The following is a 20,103-nucleotide window of genomic DNA, read 5'->3' on the forward strand; positions in this document are numbered from 1 at the left end:
GCGTCGGTCCACACTGCTTTGGGTAGTTATTGAGCAGAACCTGTAATCTGCACAGACACCTGTCCTCTGGAATGGTGATTGAAGCATCAAGGGATATATGAATTTTTAGTGCATCTGGCATGCAAATATCTTGCAATGCCGGCTACAACAGTGCTATACAAATGCCTGTTCTCACTTTCAGGTGACATTGAAAACAAGAAGTAAGCAGCATTATAGGGTCCAGAGTGACCTAGACAAATTGGAGGATTGGGCCAAAAGAAATCTGATGAGGTTCAACAAGGACAAGTGCAGAATCCTGCACTTAGGAGGGAAGAATCCTATGCACCAATACAGGCTGTGGACTGACTGGCTGAGGCCTTGTCTACACTACAAGACTATTTCGAATCTACTTAAGTCGAATTTGTGGATTCGACCTTATGAAGTCGAATTTGTGTATCCACACTAAATACACTAATTCGAACTTCTGAGTCCACATTAACGGGGCCGGCGTCGACTTTCGAAGCGGTGCACTGTGGGAAGCTATCCCACAGTTCCCGCAGTCCCCGCTGCCCATTGGAATGCTGGGTAGAGCTCGCAATGCCTGCTGGGGGAAAAAATGTGTTGAGGGCGGTTTTGGGATACTGTCGTCATTGAACCGTCAATCACGCCCTCCCTCCCTGAAAGCGCCGGCGGGAAATCTGATCGCGCCCTTCTCTGGTCGGTTACAGCGCGGACGCCACAGCACTGCGAGCATGGAGCCCGCTGCGATCATCGCTGCACTTATGGCCGTTGTCAACTCCTCGCACCTTATCGTCCACCTCTTCCACAGTCAGCTGCTGAGAAATCGGGCGAGGAGGCTCCGGCAGCGCGGTGAGGAGAGTGGCGCAGGCCTCTCACAAAGCAGGGTACGCCGCACCGTGGAGATCCTGGTGGCAATGGGTCAAGTTCATGGTGTGGAACGGCGATTCTGGGCCCGGGAAACAAGCACGGACTGGTGGGACCGCATAGTGCTGCAGGTCTGGGATGAATCACAGTGGCTGCGGAACTTCAGGATGCGTAAGGGCACTTTCCTTGAACTGTGTGACTTGCTGTCCCCTGCCCTGAAGCGCCAGGACACACGGATGCGAGCAGCCCTGAGTGTGCAGAAGCGAGTGGCCATAGCCCTCTGGAAACTTGCCACGCCAGACAGCTACCGGTCAGTAGCGAACCACTTTGGCGTGGGCAAATCTACCGTGGGGGTTGCTGTGATTCAAGTAGCCCACGCAATCGTTGAGCAACTGCTCTCAAAGGTAGTGACTCTCGGAAACGTCCAGGTCGTCATAGATGGCTTCGCCGCGATGGGATTCCCAAACTGCGGTGGGGCTATAGATGGGACTCACATCCCTATCTTGGCACCAGCCCACCAGGCCAGCGAGTACATTAACCGAAAGGGCTACTTTTCTATGGTGCTGCAAGCACTGGTGGACCATAGGGGACGTTTTACCAACATCTTCGTCGGGTGGGCGGGCAAGGTTCATGATGCGCGTGTGTTCAGGAACTCTGGTCTCTTCAAACGCCTCCAGGCAGGTACTTTCTTCCCGGACCACAAAATAACGGTAGGGGATGTGCAGATGCCTACAGTGATCCTCGGGGACCCGGCCTACCCGCTAATGCCCTGGCTCATGAAGCCCTATACAGGCGCCTTGGACAGTGAGAAGGAACTCTTCAACTACCGGCTGAGCAAGTGCAGAATGGTCGTGGAGTGTGCTTTCGGACGTCTCAAGGGGAGATGGCGGAGCTTACTGACTCGCTCGGACATCAGCGAAAAGAATATCCCCGTAGTTATTGCTGCTTGCTGTGTGCTCCACAATCTCTGTGAGAGCAAGGGCGAGACCTTTTTTGCCGGATGGGAGGTTGAGGCAAATCGCCTGGCTGCTGTTTACGATCAGCCAGACACCCGTGCCGAGAGAATATCCCAGCGGGAAGCGCTGTGCATCCGGGAGGCTTTGAAAGCTAGTTTCCTCGCAGAGCAGGGTAACCTGTGACTGTCCACTTGATTTTAAGAGAGCCTGATCATGAGCCTGTGTCTGTATGTGTCGAGTTAGATCTGAGCTCACAAACCCGGTTCTCCAAGTTTCCCCCACTTCCAAAGCACGTTTTAAAACTAATGAAATGTAACAGTAATTAATAATAAATCTTTCGTTGACTTTGCATTTCTGTTCCTGGGTTGAAACATGGAAGCATACTGTGCTGGGTTCGGTGTGCACTGATGTACAGACCGCTTGTCCAATACAGGACGGACAGCCTCCTGCTCCTACATAGGTCTGTGGGGTGGGGGACGGTTTACAGTGGTTGTGCATGTAGAGGTGGGTTTGCAGGAATGGATGGGTTTGCAGGAAGGGGCGAGGGGTGCCGTCTTTGGATAGGGGTTTGCATGACGGCTGTGGGCTGTGGGTTTGGGCGTTGGAAGGGGTGAGGTGTGTGGGGGAAGGGTGAGTATCTGTCCCTGGATGAGGGCTCTTTTTGGGGCTCAGGGCAGCGGAGAGGCTCGTGGCTACGGTCGAAGTGCATCGTAAGGGAAGCCTGCCTTTACATTCGGGGATGGCAGGCGCCAGGACCCTGGACAAGCATACACATCAACGAATCACCCGGGGCAGCATACACCACACAGACTGACCCTGGTGACTAGTGACTGCAGTCTGTGTGTGCCCTGCAGTTGACCCTGCCCCCAAGTCTGTACCCTGGTAATGTGGGCTATGCACTGCAATTAAAAATCCCCCCCCCCTACACACAAAGTCTTCTGACACGAGAAACGTGACGGAAACAGTGAGTAACAGCAAACCGCTTTTAATAATGTTATACACAGTGGGGGGTTGAAACTTGGATTTGGGACTGGGTGATCCTGTAAGGGAAGAACTTCTACAAATTTAGAGCGCGAGAGGTGTCTTGTACATTAGCGCTCTGCTGCGGTGCAGTGACAGTTCTCACGGCCCCTACCGCCCCTCCTTCTTGTTACTTTGGGTGAGGGGGGGACAGGACTTCTTGGCATTGGAGGGCGGTTGCAGATGCAGTGCAGGGGGGCTCTCTCCTCCTGCCTGCGGTCCTGCAGAACATCTACAAGGCGCCGGAGCGTGTCCGTTTGCTCCCTCATTAGACCAAGCAGCGTTTGAGTCGCCTGCTGGTCTTCCTGCCGCCACCTATCCTCCCGTTCGATGTGTGTGCGATGCTGCTGACACAGGGTCTCCCTCCACTGTCTCTGCTCTGCCTCCTCTGCTCTGGAGCAGGCCATCAGTTCCTGGAACATCTCGTCCCTAGTCTTTTTCTTTCGCCGTCTAATCTGAGCCAGCCTCTGCGAGGGGGATGCCGGGGCAGTCCGGGAAAGAGCCGAAGCTGTGTGATGCGAAAAAGTAAGTGATTTCCTTGACCAAATACAGGTTTGCGGACAGTGAACACAGTCAAGTCAGTTTAAGAGAGCAAGACTATACAGGGCACCAAGTCTCGCGAGATCTCAGAACTAGTTCGAGATTTCGGAGTACGCTCTCATTGGCGGTGCCATTGCACAGGAGAGCGGACAAGCGGGGAGAGACAGCTGAATCCGTCTTGCACACAGTCCTGGTAAGCCTTACAGTAGATAATGCTTATCAGTTAGTGGATAGCTGTGCTCTCCTGCTAAAGGCAATGTGGAAAGCAGAAAGGATGAGCCTTTTGCAGCCCCTCCCACCAGTGCACGGGAAAGATCAATGTATGCTTGTTCTCTGTGGCCTCTAGCACGTGGCTGTTAGGCGAGGGTCATTGTTATGCAACCTAATTTTAAACCATTAACAATAGTAACAATACACTAATTGCCCTACTTAGATGCAGTATTTCCAGAACGAGATCACCCTGAGGCGGGTCACCCGTGCCCAGAAAGAGAGGATGCTAAGGGAAGCGCTGCACCGACCAGTACCATATGCAGCAATGCTCGTGGAGGCGATGATCCCTCTGTATATTCGGATGTCCTGGCAAGGAAGAGTTTGCTTCAACGGAGCGCCCAACAAGGCACCTCTCCCAAGAAACCTCCTGCGGAGGCTTTTCGAGGAACTGTATGACACCTTCGTTGAATTGTCGCTAGAGGATTTTTCTTCAATCCCTCTTTGTGTGGACCTACTTTTCGTATAGTTTAATATTTACAATTTTTTATATAGTGTTTCTATTTTTTATATACATATTTTATAAAAAATAAATGTTTACAAGTCTATAGCACTTACCGCCTGATCCTTCCCCTGATTCTGAGTCCGGGTTAACGGCAGGGGAGGGTTGGTAGGGGATCTCTGTGAGGGTGATGAAGAGATCCTGGCTGTCAGGGAAAGCGGGAGTGGGTTCGCTGTCGCCTGCGCCGTCCTCCAAAGACCATTCCTCATCTTCCCCATCGGCGAACATCGAGGAGGAACTGTCCCGGTACACTATTCCGTCCTCGGAGTCCACCGTCACTGGTGGGGCAGTGGTGGCAGACCCACCTAGAATGGCATGCAGTGCCTCGTAGAAGCGGCATGTCTGGGGCTTGGCTCCGGAGCGTCCGTTTGCCGCTCTGACTTTTTGATACCCTTGTCTTAGGTCCTTGACTTTCACGCGGCACTGCATCGCATCCCGGCTGTATCCTTTGTCTTTCATGGCTTTCGAGACCTTCTCGAAGGTCTTTGCATTCCGCTTGCTGGAGCGCAGCTCCGAGAGCACAGACTCCTCGCCCCACACAGCGATCAGATCCATGACTTCCCGGTCAGTCCATGCTGGGGACCTCTTTCTATTCTGGGATTGCCCGGACTCCTCTGCTGGAGAGCTCTGCATCGTGGCAGGTGCTGCGGAGCTCGCCCCGATGTCCAGCCAGGACGTCAGATTCAAAGTGCCCAGACAGGAAAATGAATTCAAATTTTCCCGGGTCATTTCCTGTGTGGCTGGTCAGAGAATCCAAGCTCCGACTGCTGTCCAGAGCGTCAACAGAGTGGTGCACTGTGGGATAGCTCCCGGAGCTACTAAGTTCGATTTGCATCCACACCTAGCCTAATTCGAGCTAGCCATGTCGAATTTAGCGTTACTCCACCTGCCGGGGTGGAGTACCAAATTCGAACTAAAGAGCCCTCTAGTTCGAATTAAATGGCTTCCTGGTGTGGACGGTTGAGCGGTTAGTTCGAATTAACGCTGCTAAATTCGAATTAAAGTCCTAGTGTAGACCAGGCCTAAGCAGCAGTTTTGCAGAAAAGGACCTAGAGATTACAGTGGATGAGAAGCTGGATATGAGTCAACAGTGTGCCCTTGGTTGCCAAGAAGGCCAACGGCATATTGGGCTATATTAGTAGGAGCATTGTCAGCAGATCAAGGAAAGTGATTATTCCCCTCTATTCAGCACTGGTGAGGCTACACCTGGAGTATTGTGTTCAGTTTTGGTCGTCCCCCCCCACCATGGAATGGATGTAGACAAATTGGGCAGAGGGCAACAAAAATGATTAGGAGGCTGGGGAACATGACTTACAAGGAGAGGCTGAGGGAAATGGGGTTATTTAGTCTGAAGAAGAGAAGAGTGAATGGGGATTTGATAGCAGCATTCAACTACCTGAAGGGAGGGTTCCAAAGAGGATGAAGCTAGGCTGTTCTCAGTGGTGGCAGATGACAGAACAAGAAGCAATGGTCTCAAGTTTCTGTGGGGGAGGTCTTGGTTGTGTTGTGTATTTGGTTGTCATGGTTTTTGTTGCTATGGCAACTGAGTTAGATTATTATGGGTTAGCTCAACCAGTTTCAACCGGCTGAGTGAGCTCTCTGTATATCTGTAAATAAAATGGAGGTTTTGGTTAGCTGCCTGCTCTCTGGCCTCAAGTGATTGCTTCCTACACCGGCTGCCCCAAGGATATAACAGGTTGGATATTAGGAAACACTATTTCACTATTGTACCCCTTTCAGGAGGTTGATTTGTCTTGCATAACCCCAAGTTTCACCTCACTTAAAAACTACTTACAAAATCAGATGTAAAAATACAAAGTGTCACAGGACACTATTACTGAAAAATTGCTTACTTTCTCATGTTTACCATACAAGTCTAAAATAAGTCGTGAGCCCCAGGGTTGAGAAACACTGTTTTAGTATATAGAGCAGTATAAACATGTCATTATCTGTATGAAATTTTAGTTGGTACTGACTTTGCCAATGCTTTTCACGTGGCCTGTTATAAAACTAGGCAAATATCTAGATGAGTTGCTGTATCCCCTGGAAAACCTCTGCGTACCAGTTGAGAACCACTGCTGTAACCACTGAAATACTGGGCAAGAGGCTAGTGCCCCCTCCTGCTTTCTTTTTAGTGGACAGAGGAGGGTGCAATCTGGTAAGCATACCAATGAAGTGAAAGAGGCTTAATTCAGGCAGCCACCTGGCATGGCTCTCTGCAAGATCAAGGCAAAATTATCATTAATTCCACAAATGTGTTTTAAGGAAATGTAATACTGACTGAAAATATCTGTCCCAGCCCAAAGGTCAAACATTACACAGAAGTAAGGGCGGTATGGTATGGTATTGCCTCCCTTACTTATGCGCTGTTGCTGGTGGCAGAGAATTGCAGAAGTAAAGGTGACCAGTGCCCACAAGATGTATTGCACGCACACACCCCAATTTCCTGGCTCTCTCTCCTCAGCCCCCTCACCCCAATTGGGAAGAGGCTGGTGCCACCCCCGAAGGTGATTCTTGATCTCTAGAACTGCACTGTGAACATTACAAGCAAAATAACCTTGCATGTTGCAAGTTTTTCAGCTATTTCTTTGTTTTATGATTTAGTCCTAGAACTCAGTGATTACTGGACTCAAGCACCAGGAAAAATTGTTTTACTGGAGTCAGTGACACCTAGAAAACATTTGTTTAAAAAATTTTTAAAAAAAGTTAAGTTATCCTGACTATGGTCCCAACTCTGCAGAAATTTACACATATGCATAACTTCCATGCATAAAGGTAAGTACCTGATTAAGAGTTTCCAGGATCAGGGCCTGTGTGTAGTCATGACTGTATACCCATTGATGCACTGGGCTCTCAGGTTTGACTGCTGGAAGTTTTCAGTACTAAGCCATTGTTAGAACACCAGATACAAGGGTCTGAAAATATACTTTAATTTTGTAGCTAAACTAACCAATCTGATGAAAAACAGTGGCTGACTTGCTTGGAACACAGCTAGTTGCATTATCCATGGCCTAACCACCACACACTTATTGTTGTGTTAACATTTGATTTCTTTGTAAAGTCATATAAAGTAAAAGGTGGGAGCATTTTCCCTATATTATAAGTAGTAGTGAAGTGGCACAAGAAAGGGTGTGAAACCGATTGACCAGAGAGGTACTCAGACAAGTTTAAGAATAAGTAAAGAAAAGGGTGAGAGGGGTAGTGGGAAAGCACTTGAGAATCTGGCATTATCTAGGTCACTTTAGTTAGGAGCCTGAATATGCATAACATGGAGCCTGACGAAGTCACAAGATTTTAGGCTGACACCAACCCTGCTGGAGCTCACACCCCCGGTTCCTCTCTTATCCCAAGAGTCAAAGTCCCCTCCACAGCCTCCCTAGCCCATGATCTCATCCCACCCTTCTCCTCCACCTTCCCCCCCAGGGGCACGGTAGGGATCCCCCCCCCCCCCAGGGATCGCCCCCTCAGGGGAGGGTTACCTTGGAAGACGGCCAGCAGGCTGTAGGCGCTCAGGTAGCCCTCGGGGTTGTTGCACAGCTGCAGAGCCCGAGGGGTGAAGCTGCCCCACCCGCACGGCCCCTCCTCACACTCCGGCGGGGGGCGGCCGGGGGCCGGGCGTGGGCGGCTGACGCTCACCCTGGACTGGAGACGGAGGTCGGGGCTGGAGGGCTCGAAAGCCAGGTTCGCGATGCCTTCCCGCTTCATAGCGATGCCGTCCGCGCTCAGCACCTGCCCAGCTCCGGCCAGGGGCAGCCTCACCCGGGACCGGACCCTCTAAATACTCGGGGTAGGTGGCTGCTGCCTCCCTTGGGGCCGCGCCGCCGTGCCCTGCCCTGCCCTGCCCGCGACTGGAGAGCCGGCTCGGGCGCTTTCGAAGAGCGGGGGCGGCTACGGCTGCTGCCCGGCACCTGCCGCTCTGCCCAGCACAGCCCTGGCTGAGGGGAGGCTGCGGGCGGTCGCTACAGGGGAGGGGCTTCGTGCACCTCAGCCTTCGGGAGCTACCCCTGCCCCAGGCCGGGCCGTTCGCCAGCAGCCCTCTCGCCTTCGAAGGAAAACTTTGTACAGCCGCCTTTTCTCGGCCTGCCTTCTACCTCCCTGCCCCTCTTCTGCGCGGGGGCTTTTCGCCCTACCAAGGCATCATCACCCAAGAAACCTGCAAAGTGACAGCGCACCGCCACTGGAAGCGTTTTGCAAATTCATGGTTATGCCTCAATACCCAGTTCTCCTTTAGTTACTAGAGTCATAATGGTTTACGTAATTAAGCCTGTCAGGGTGCATGAAGTCAGGGAAAAACAGCCGGTGGAGATGGGACTAGCCTGGACTCCCAGCTAGGGTGACTGATGTAGGCTCCACAACCACACAGCGGCTGTGGATGTGAGCGACTGGCATTGTTGCAAAGAGCTATGAAATCAGACTGTAGGTGGATAGACAGAAACCCCATTGTATTTTTAAAAATCAAGTACCTGAAAGAATCCCCTCCTGAAAGTCTCTTGCTGGAATTAAAACTTTCAGAACATCAAATGCTATTGACAGAAAAAGCTAGAGGGTAGTTATTCCCGGTGCTGTCCTTCCTCATGCCCAGAAAGTTAGATGGGATGAAACCCATCCTGAATCACTAATCCAATTTCTGACCAAAAAACATTTTCCAAATGTTGTTTCTGAGAACAGTTTTTCCAGTGTTGACTCACAGAGACTGGTTGTGTGGTGGATCTGATAGATACTTGCATCTCATAAGCCTATAAATATATTCCTGACACAGAACAAGGAAGCGGTATTACAACTTTTGTGGAGGCATCTAGTGTGGGTGTTCATCAAGTGTTTAGTGGTAGTACTAGTTTGTTTAGAAAGAATAGGAGTTAATCATCTTACCCCTCTGAACAAGAACACTTTGGAAGGAGTCCAGGGATGACTTAATAGCACCAGCAGGTGCTCATCACAGGGCAGTACAAATTTGTCCTAAGGGATCCTCCATCCCCTTTCATGAGTCCAAAACAGTTTAGACTCATAGGAAAGAATAAAATCAAGTCAGCAGGTGTTAGAAAAGGCCTTGTTTAAGTCTCAGGGCATATGTCTGACTCCTCAACCAGGATTTCTTTCCCTTAAGCAAGCAGCCTGGAGTTTCAAGTATTCCTAGCAACTCAAGGAAGCACATAGCAAGAGGACAGAAAATTTAAAATAGAGAAGGTTTGTGATAATTCAAAGCAGTAAAAGAACATAATTATTTTTGCTTTAAAAGACAGCCTAACTATTCTAGAGCAGTGGATTGTGAAACAGAAGGAAAATACTTTTTTAGAGCAAGGACCGTTTTTAGAAGTCAGATGGAATGTTGGAGTCAAACTGTTCCATAGCAGTTGAGAGTGACAGTTGGTGGATGATGTCACCATACCATTACCAGACCAAGGCAGAGTATGATACTATGAAAGTAAATGCCTTCACCTGTCTCACAGACTTAGCTAAACATCCCTCTGCATTTATGCCTGTTTGTTAAATATCATGTAGGGCCCAATTCTGCTATCCTTAGTCACTGAATAGTCCCTCTGATTTCAGTTGGACTGACTGAAACCTATGTGACTACTTGAGAGCTGGTTGACTATTGGATAGTACAGGGAGTAGTTAAGGAAGACAAGACAACTGCAGAGAAGCTACACTACGACTTTGTATTGGCCTTTAGCAAGAAGGATTTTGGGGAAGACACCTACCCTTTTTAGATGAGATCCTGTCAGACTGAACAAATACACTTCTCTATATCACTCTCTCGTCCCTCTAGAGTCAAATGGAATACTGATCTCAATCTCACCCTACCCTGAAGCTGACTAAGTATTTGGCACAATTTATTGTTAACACCATCTTCATCCTCTCTCCATCTACTACAAAATAAGATCCTGAAAAGATAATACCGGATTTCTGCAAGACACTTTTCAGGCAGGCTTTCAATTTCTGCTGGGTTTCAAATGTCAACATTCCTCTACATATTTATCTCATACTTTGGCACTATGATAAAATCGCTTCTCTGTGAATAGAGATGTTCTATGTAATCTTATCTCAACTTCAGTAAATTTCTCTACATCATTTTCAGTTTCTGGATTGAGATGTGCATACGCCCTTTCCAAATTATCTTTCAAAGCCATTTTAACAGTGCTACCTCTTTTAAAAAGAATCCTCCTTTGTCACTGCTCTTCCCCCAGTGAATGGAAATATTGGATCACATAATGTTTACAATAGAAAAAGTTACATCAGCTAGAAATGATACCCTGAATTTATTCTATTTTACCTGGAATCTCATACAAGATATTACACAGCTACTGCTGCCTCTTCCAAAGTACTGCCTGACCTTGCAACTGGAACTGGATGGCTACACTCGTATGTATGGGGAGTCCCATTGGTTTCAATGGAACTCCTCATGGGAGCAGACATTGATCTGCCTGGATTGCTTTGCAGTACTGGCAACGTAGTGATATTACCCTACACTTGAAAGTTGCAGCGCTGGGAGTTACAGCGTTGGTCGTGCAGCTGTGCAGGGCCAGCGCTGGTGTGTGGCCACACTCACAGCTACCAGCGCTGGTGTGTGGCCACATTTGCAGCATTTACAGCGCTGTTGGGAGTGCTGCATTATGGGCAGCTATCCCAGCATTCAAGTGGCAACAACGTGCTTTTCAAAAGAGGGGAGTGGAGGGTGGTGTACTGTGACAGGGAGCAGGGAAGATAGAGAGAGTGGATTTTTGGAGCCAACACTGTGTGTTAGCTTCCCTGGATTTAAAAATCACAAAATGTTCGTGAGCCCTTAGTCTTAACTCTTAATTGCAAACAGCCTGCCTCCAACACGGACTCCCCGCTGTTTCACTCACTCCCTGTGGTGTACTGTGACAGGGAGCGGGGAAGATAGAGAGAGTGGATTTTTGGAGCCAACACTGTGTGTTAGCTTCCCTGGATTGAAAAATCACAAAATGTTCGCGAACCCTTAGTCTTAATTGCAAACAGCCTGCATCCAACGCTGTTTCTCTGTCAAGCAAACTGCTTACCTCTCATTTGATCGTTCACAGCCAGGTACAGATAGCTCCTGTTTGCTGTGATCAGTGTTTGTTTTTTAGATAAGCAGTTCAACGGAGCTCCGATCGGAGTTCACAACAAAACAAAGAGAGGCTGCATAACAAAACAAAGGAAGTAATTTAGTTAAAAGCATTCTGGGATATCTCCTTATTCCCTGGAGGCCAATAAAAGCGCTGGTGTGTGTCCACACTTGATGAGCAGTGCTGGATCACCAGCGCTGCAATCGCTACACCCCAACCTGACCAGGTGTACAGCCAGCGCTGCAGCCAGGGAGTTGCAGCGCTGGATGTGCCTTGCAGGTGTGGACGGTTACTAATTGCAGCGCTGGAAAGCCTCTACCAGCGCTGCAACTTGCAAGTGTAGCCAAGCCCGTCAGTCATGCCTTCTCTTTACTCCTATATTCTTCCACTTATCCTGTCACAATTATTCTCTTCCTTCTCTGTTTCCCTTCTTTTCCTCTGCTTAGTTCTTCATATCATTGTTTTGTTTTTGTTTGTTTTGTTTTATTACTTATATTTTGAATTGTTTCACATTTTTGGTAAATCTTTTAATTTATTTATGTACTTTTCAATTTTTCATAGAGGAAACACAACAAAACTTGTAACACTGACTTTCTGTTGTGTTTTGAGTAATAAGTTTCTTGTGGATAGTTTTCCAGGAATTCTACACAGGAATGAATTGTTGTTGCTTGTTTTTTCAAACGTTTTTCCTGGGTTTTAGAATATAAAAAATGTTAATTTACTTTTTTTAAAACCTATGAAACTAACTTAGCTGAAAATTTAGGTGAGTTTATTGTGTTCATGTTTATTTTATGTTATACTTAATGGATAGAATGTTGTCAGAATGGTTTGTGTACTTTACATATAAATGGATGCTGTCTGTAGTTATTATAGGATGCTGCATCTGTGTATCTAAGACTAGAAAAAAATCTATTATTTGAGAAATAGTATGTGATTGTGTAATTAAAAACTGTCAGTCAAACTGCACTAAGGCAAAGACTGAGGACAGGTATCTTGTGCCTCCCCTTTTTAAGCCCTGCTGGGGACCAGATGGATCTCGTGGCAGCAGGGGATCACCAGGTATGACAGTCCCAGACACGCCTCCTCCCTTCTCTATCCTTCCACCTCAGAACAATCCCTGCACCAGGTGCACAGAGATGGCTTCATGTCTAGTGTAGAGGTCTCCTGTACCCATGCTATTCACCAGGGTGGTGAGGGCCTTACACTGCCCTGCAACCTAATTGTGCTAGCTATGCTGATCCGAAGCAGCGGTGCTGAATCTGGCTCTGTATGCACAGTGGGGTAAAAGTTATGTTTTTTCAATGGTTAACCAGAGCGATGTAATTATTTCTAGTTTATCCTTCTATTTCAAAATAGTAGTAGTGAATACTCTCTTCTTTCTTTTTATGTGCTCTTCCTGTTTGTGTAGGAAACATTGGGCATGACGCCATGCTTGGGGCGGCGAAATGTCTAGAGCCGCCCCTGCTTCCTGCTACCACAACATTTACTAGTTTGCTTTTTATGTGTGAAATTTAGTACTTACAAAAGGTGCCACATTGGCACCCCTTAAAAATTAAGTATTGCATTTATTCACAGAACAGGTACAGCATGAGTAGCAGGTGTACAAGCTTCCTCACAAAATGTGCCTCACTTTGACCTTGAGCACAGCCCATTTAGCTTTTAACTTCTCAGCCGAGTCTGCCAGTGTTTTCATTTATGTAAAGTATGGTGGTCTTTTCTGTGATCTATATGCCAGTTCATTGCTAACTACACAGAACCAAATTTATTTAATATAGTCCTTGGTTTTTCATTTATAGAAAAAGTTTAACAGCATATTTGTCTTTGAGATTGTGAATCTGTTAAGCAAGTCTGTAGAGACTTCTTCTTGAAGGTGCTAGTTACTCCGATACACACTCACTCTCTTCCCTAGAGGTGGGGAGTATTTATTATTTTGTTTATTACTTTCTGTTCACAGCCTGACCAAACAGTAACTGATGATTGAGGGCAATAGTAATTTGTTTTACCTGCAGATACCTGACATCTAGTGGTTGACTGTGAAACAGCGGTAGAATTCTATGCTCTGGAGCATTCCAATCCTCATTAGACAGATGCATTGGACCTAAGAATGTGGCTATATTATAATTGCTACCTTCAGAATTACAGGACCTATGAATAGGTTTCTCTTAATTTACAGACCTGGGCCCTGCAAAGCAGAACATTGGCTTGGTGAGTTTGGAAAAAAAATTAATTTCAAAATAGAAGAAAAGCAGTTTAACTAAAGCCACGTCTATACAATAAATGCTACAGCAGCACATTTTTTTCTGTTGAAGCAATGATACAGCCCTATTTGATGCCTTTGTGTACTTTAAAAGGTTCACTCTGGGAGCCAGTGCTGCTCAGAACAGTCGCTTTCATGTTATCATGAAGCAATAATAATAATAATATTAATATTGACATTAACACTTGGGAGACACTTGCCCAGGATCACTTAAAATGGAGTGAAGTCCTATGTGATGATCCCTGCATTTTGGACTTGCTCGCCGACAAGCTGAAGAGGACAAGAGCCACAGGAGGAAGGAGAGACTGGCTTCCAGTCATGGTCAACAGCCTCCTGCTGAGCCTGAAAACTTCTGCCCTCATTGTAATAGAACTTGTGGTTCAAGGATGGGCCTTATTAGTCACCTGAGGACCCATAACTCCCATGGAAGATGATCATACTCGGTAACAAGTGATCGCCCATCATCATCACAGCAGCACAGCTACGGCTCTGTAGCTGTGCGGCTGTATCACCAACATGTAGATACTTTCTACACCAACAGAAGGGATTTTTCCATTGCTGTAGGTAATCCACCTCTCCAAGCGGTGGTAGTGAGATCGATGGAAGCATGCTTCCATCAACCTTGCTGTGTCTACACCAGCGGTTAGGTCAGCTTAACTATGGCATTCAAGAGCGTGAATTTTTCATACTCCTGAATGATGCAGCTAGGTTGATGTAAATGTTAAGTGTAGACCAAATCTAAGAATGCAAAGTTTATATGGTGATTTCTGTACCAATCCTGCAAGTTACCTGGCTTCTTATTTCCTTAGCATGCTCCAGGATGTTCTGGATCGTTGCATATATTCACATTTATAGCCGTCATATGTTGAATGCTTAGTTGTACATGGAAATTTATTCTGATAAAATTGCTGGGTTTCTTTGAGAAGATGTATCGTTTGACCAGTTCCAACTGCAACTTCATTCCCATATTATATGTTTTTCACTCAAAATGTTCAGGCTTTTAGAGTTAACTTTTAGAGTTGCCCCATAGCTAAACTAATAAGATGAAATTCGCAGCAGTTCTTACTCTTCATCGTTGTAGGGATTTTTGAGGGGTTTTCCAGCTTTCCTAATATATGCAAATCTAGTATTTGTCTAAATGATGTAAGTCTGACTTTAACTAACTGTTACCCTCCCTGTCCAAAAAAATCATTTGCTTCCACTTAAGTTCCTTGGATAACTTTTGCTCTTGCTGAGTCATGGTGGTGCATGTGTGTGAAACAAAATGAGTTAGAAACTCCGTGTTTGTATGGGAGAATTTTGGCTTCCAGAAACCTGTCAAAGACGGAGAAAACCATATGCACTACAGCTATCAACATTGCTTAAACTGATGTAGGTGAACTAGTGTTAGCAACAATGGGAATTTTTTGGAAGAGTCCTTAGTGTTTAAGGAGTTGTTTATGAGGTAGGTAAAGAAAAAGATTGTTTTTAACCTAGAGTCTACCTTTAATAAGAAACTATGAAGAAAATTACCCTAGCAGGAGACCTAAAATCTATGAATTTATATCACTCTTACTTAATGCACAATATCACAAAATAAAGGGCTTGATATAAGAGAAAGTTGCATGGGCATTTCTTATTTTTTGAATGATTGACTTTGCAACATTAATAATGTTTTTAAAGTCATGTAGTTTCATTTATGGTTTGGATTTGTGTTGTTTAGATTCTTGTTTTGCACTAGGAGGGAAGGACTTCTGCTTTGTTTAGGAGGCCGAAGCACTGGGATTATCCTGTTAACCTAAGGAAGATGCCTCCAATGTGGAAACAGAGGTCCTGATGGAGCAGAAATGAGCCAAACCTGATGGCCTTCTATAGAGGACACTGCATCCATATTTTTCACACAGTGAAGTTAAGATATTACAGATCTGAATAATTATCAATATTACAAAAAAAATTCTATGTGGCAAAACTTTATGTCATTATAGTAGATGTTAGATACATGTGTCCAAACTTTGCTAGTGACTTCTACAGGCTTACTATTTGGCTCTGTCAGATGAGGACCTGGCCCTTAAAGAATGTTGGGGCTCAACTGCACTTGTGCCACTTAGCTCACCACCCCATGTGGAGAAAATAAGAGGAGCATGTGTGTAAGGTGTTGTCACAGGGTAGCTGGTCCCTGTGAACAGACTAAGCCCAGCTCCTCTGGACCACTGCAAGTGAGCCCAATCTAGGGTGATCAGATAGCAAATGTGAAAAATTGGGACAGGGGTTGGGGGGGTAATAGGAGCCTATATAAGAAAAAGACCCAAAAATCAGGACTGTCCCTATAAAAATCAGGACATCCGGTCACCCTAGCCCAATCCAGCCAACAAAAGAGGGCTAGGCTGCACATCGGCCTATAAAGGGCTGCTAATGGGCAGTTGAGAGGAGGACTGAGACAGGTGGTGCCCTGGGGAGGAAAGGCCCACACTGGAGTAGAGCTAGCTCCCATGGTGGGTTCCTTGAACAAAGGGCTCATGGAAGCAGCCTTGGGGCTGTTGCTCCAGGAAGGAAGCAAAGATGACTGGGAAATTGCCATGAGCAGGAGACCCTAGGATGGGTTGCTTGACACCTGAGGATAAGGAACAAGTTAAATAGCTGTTTTCTTTTTGTTTGTTTATTAACCTCTGTTAAGAAAATAAACCTCCATGCAAAAGACTGGTCATAGCAGTGATCCTTAGGAGCTGGGGAGAAGCTCATGCTGGTGACATGGGGTACCAGAAGTAGGATTCTGGCCTTCCAGAATAAGAGGAAGGATGGAGGAGATGATGTGCCTGTTAGTAGCAGGACAGCACCAGCAGGTGGCTGCTATGCAGCACCAACAAGAGCACCAGCAGCAGACCCAGACCCAGACCCAGACAACAAACAAACATCATGAGGCCCAATTGTTGCACAACAGAAATAGCAAGAAGTCCACTCCAAACAACAGGAGTGGCTACAGAAGCAGTTGAGCTGAGCCGTGCCTGGTAATGTGATTGGTGATCAGATTGGAGGCCAGTTGGCTCCAGGCCTGGTGAAGCTTTGACCAGAAGATGATCCTATACATTTGAGAGGGTGGCAAAGGCAGCAGACTGAGAGGAGTCAACTTGGACAGTTCACATAGCACCGTTACTGATGGGCGAGGCGCAGGCAACTTACCAGAAAATAAGTAATGAACAGACACCTCTTATCCAGTGTAAAGGCCACCACCCTGGCCTTTTAGGGCTGATTCCTGAGTCATATAGACACAGATTTCAGGTAGAACCATTCCTGTGAGAGGCCCAAGCATGGGTAGTGGCCCAGAAATTATGTGACTTTGCCTTGCAGTGGCTCTGCTCAGAGACCAGTTCAATCGAGAAAGTCCTGGATCAAGCCATCCTGGAGTAGTGCCTGAAGGTGCTGCCCAGAGGGGTGCAGAGCTAGGTAATCTGCTTTTAGACAGCCTCAGTGGGAGAAGCTATGGAATTGGATGAAGACTTCTTTGAGGCTGAAGGACATGAGAAGCCGGGGCAGTGCAGTTAACAAAGGGGAGCTCCCCAGTGCTTAACCCAGGGAAGCTCTCAAGGAGGAAAGACCTTGAGTGGCCAAAACTCAGGGGATACACAGGACCTACAAGGGTCCCGGGTAGTCCTGCAGTGCAGTGGAGATACTGGTGGAAGGCAATCAAGGGCCTTGTGGTTTGCTTCATAATTTTGATGTGGCCAGTCCAGACATATTAAAAGGAATTGCCAAGTTATGGAATGTGATTACTTAATCTGTTACTACAGTGGAAACAGGCAGTTGGGGCCAACTCCAAAATGTGGAGGTGTCCTGTTGTTGGTAGTAGCAGTAGGGTGGGCAGAACATAGTTCAGGCTCTTGTAGACTCAAGTTGTGGGTGCACTCCAGTTCGGGAAACTCAGGTGAGGGAAATAGCCTGGACTAACATCTTCTAGTACATCTCCTGTATCCAAGGTAAAACCCAAGTCTACCCACTGCAGAAGTTGATCTGGAGGTTCAGGGTCAAAGAGCTCGACTGCAGTCAGGATGGTCAATGGTCTGCCTTGGCCCATAAACTGGGTGGGTTTCTCAGCCCTCATACAAAAGGGGCTAGAATAACAACCCAAAACCAGAGATGGTCTGGGACTGACTAGGAAAGGAAGTGAGAGGGGTAGAGACCAGAATAAGGATGGCAAAGGGATGCCAACCGGGAAATTACAATCTTTCCCAAGGACTGAAGGTTGAACAAGAGTTGGACAATATAACCATTTCCCAGGGGTAAATCATCAACCAGCTGGTCATGGTAGAACAAGAGTTGGCCTGGGTTCAGGGGAGAACTGGGGGGGGGGGAAGCAACAATACTTGGCCCTACAGGAAGAATTGGCCCAGCCCCAGATAGAGAAAACTCAACAGGGTACCATAGAGAGCCAGATGGAGTCCCAGCCTCAGCAGCATACCACAGAGACCCAGATGGAGTCCCCGACTTGGCGGGACACTGGGTAGGCCAAAATGAAATCTCAAGCCCCGCAGAATATGATGGGGACCCAAACAGAATCCCAAATTCAAAAGGGTACCATGGGAACCCAGGTGGAACTACCTGTTAAACTAGCATGGGGACTCAGGAAGGACCCCTCCAGCAAGCAGAGGCCCAAATAGGGGGTGAGGGCTGGAACCAGGACCCAGTACAGCAAAAGGGATAGTGTGGACCTGTTTTATACTCCCACTCCCCCGCCCACGGGCTGATGAATTTATGGAACCACTGGAATTAGCAGAAAGCAAATTGCAGAACCTCAGTTTCCAGAAAGAACAACTGGTCACAGATCTCCAGTTCATGGACCAGGAAAGAGATAATTTATTCCTCATGGTTCAAAAACTTGAAACTGAAGTAGAGACTCTGCATGCAGTGACAGAAAAGCATAGGTGTGCAGCAAACCTGAAGTCCAGAAGATGACAATAAGACTAAGTAGGGACTGTACCTGTTGTGCCTGACTCCTGAGTGTGTGACCCTGGCCCCCACTGCATAAAATGAAAGGTGACTGGGACCAAGAATTTGCACTTGAGGGAACCCTGGCTATGGTCTCTAGGACTCAGAGAATTGGGTGATTAGGTGGGACTTGTGGAAAATGATATTATGTTTTACACCAAGAGGGGGTGAGAGTAGCCTTGAGAGGTACCTCATAGAAGGAAAAATATATATATATTTTTTCTCCTGGAAATGTGAGGGGGGAGTATGTCACAGGATAATTGGTCCCTGTGGATACACTGAACCCAGCTCTTCTGGATCAGAGCAGGTGAATACAATCCAGCCAATTAAAGAGCTGCTAATGTGAGTTGAGGGAGGGGCTGACGTAGGCTGTGCCGTGGAGAAGGATAACTACAGAGGAGTGGCACTAGCTCCTGTGGTGGGTCTTTGGAGCAAGGGGCTCAGGGAAGCAGCCCTGGGGCTATTGCTCCAAGAAGGGAAGCAGAGCTGACTAAGACTAGGAGCTGTAGTGCCAGAGATTCTGGGAGCGGTGGCCCAGAAGCCTGAGGCTAAGGAATGAGTTAAGAATGTTTGGTTGTTTGTATGCTTACCTCAGTCAAGGAAACAAACCTCCTTGTAAAGACTGGGCATGGCAGTGCATGCTTTGGAGCTGGGGAGAAACCCCACATGGTGCTAGATGTTGAACAGACTCAACTTTCTCTCTGTGAGGGAACACAGCTACCCAGCAAACAAGGAGAAGCCAAAGACTGATCAGAGTCCAGGGGAAGAGTTGTGTCCAGTTTAAGACTGGGACAGAAGGCTTTTGTCCTAGCCCTCTAAACAAGGGTGTATTTAAGCCTAAATGAATAGGTTTTCCACAGTATTGGGTCCCTAGACAGAAAAAATGATAAATCAATTCCAGCCAGAATATATTTCCCATGGAAAATTACTAGTCATTTTAAGGGAAAGTTTGAAAAGGAACTAAACAGAACAGAAATCATTCTAAATAAGTGGAAGAAGCTTGGAAAGGGATCCAAGATACACAACAACTCATAAAATGGGCAAACCCGCTTGTCACTAATGGGATGCAAGAAATGCGAAGGTCAGTTTAAATCCCACAGGTCAATCTTCTGCTTTGCAAAGACAACATGACTGGCTGAGGAAGTTACTAGCAAATGTTCCAGGGTTATTTTATGCTTCCTTGCTGTGAGCTCATTAATTTGGCCGCTGATATTAAGTGACAATTTCAAAAATGTTTATACATTTCAACTTCAACTGCCTTTGGAATAATGTGGCAACACAAGTTTTCCATAGACCATTCATCCAACTTTTTGAAGGCATCAGAGAAATTTAAATCAAAATCTGCAGCATATAGATGATGTGTCTGGAAAGCCACATATATATGAAGAAAAAGAAAAAAATCAAAATCCACTTCTGGTCAGAGTCCTGAATGTGAAAGTGTACAATTATATTTACTTAAGTCTAGGACATACTGTGCTCCCAGAGCAGGGTTGAAATGAGACAATCCAAATATGCAAAAACAAGAGGGTGAAGGGGGCTACCTAGGTTCTTGGGTACAATTACGAACAGTGATCCTCACTTTAATTAAGGCAGAACTAAATATCATTGAAGGAACTTATTTTAAAAGACAAAGAATTAAAACAAAGCTTAGAATGTGCTTAGGGTGAAATC

The 20,103-nt window shown here is 46.6% G+C and overlaps 1 protein-coding gene across 2 annotated transcripts in view; it reads right to left on the bottom strand.

Moving 5' to 3' along the window:
- LOC123373338 (solute carrier organic anion transporter family member 4C1-like) overlaps positions 1 to 8,527 on the bottom strand; it is a 108,658-nt gene extending 100,131 nt beyond the window's left edge. For both annotated transcript variants that reach the window (XM_045022330.1, XM_045022329.1), the window contains exon 1: positions 7,629 to 8,527. In XM_045022330.1, coding sequence (XP_044878265.1) covers positions 7,629 to 7,854 — 226 coding nt within the window. In that variant the 5' untranslated portion in view covers positions 7,855 to 8,527. The remainder of the gene's footprint in view (positions 1 to 7,628) is intronic.
- Positions 8,528 to 20,103: the final 11,576 nt, after the last annotated feature.

This window comes from Mauremys mutica, chromosome 6, assembly GCF_020497125.1.
Source record: "Mauremys mutica isolate MM-2020 ecotype Southern chromosome 6, ASM2049712v1, whole genome shotgun sequence".
Classification (NCBI taxonomy): domain Eukaryota; kingdom Metazoa; phylum Chordata; order Testudines; family Geoemydidae; genus Mauremys; species Mauremys mutica.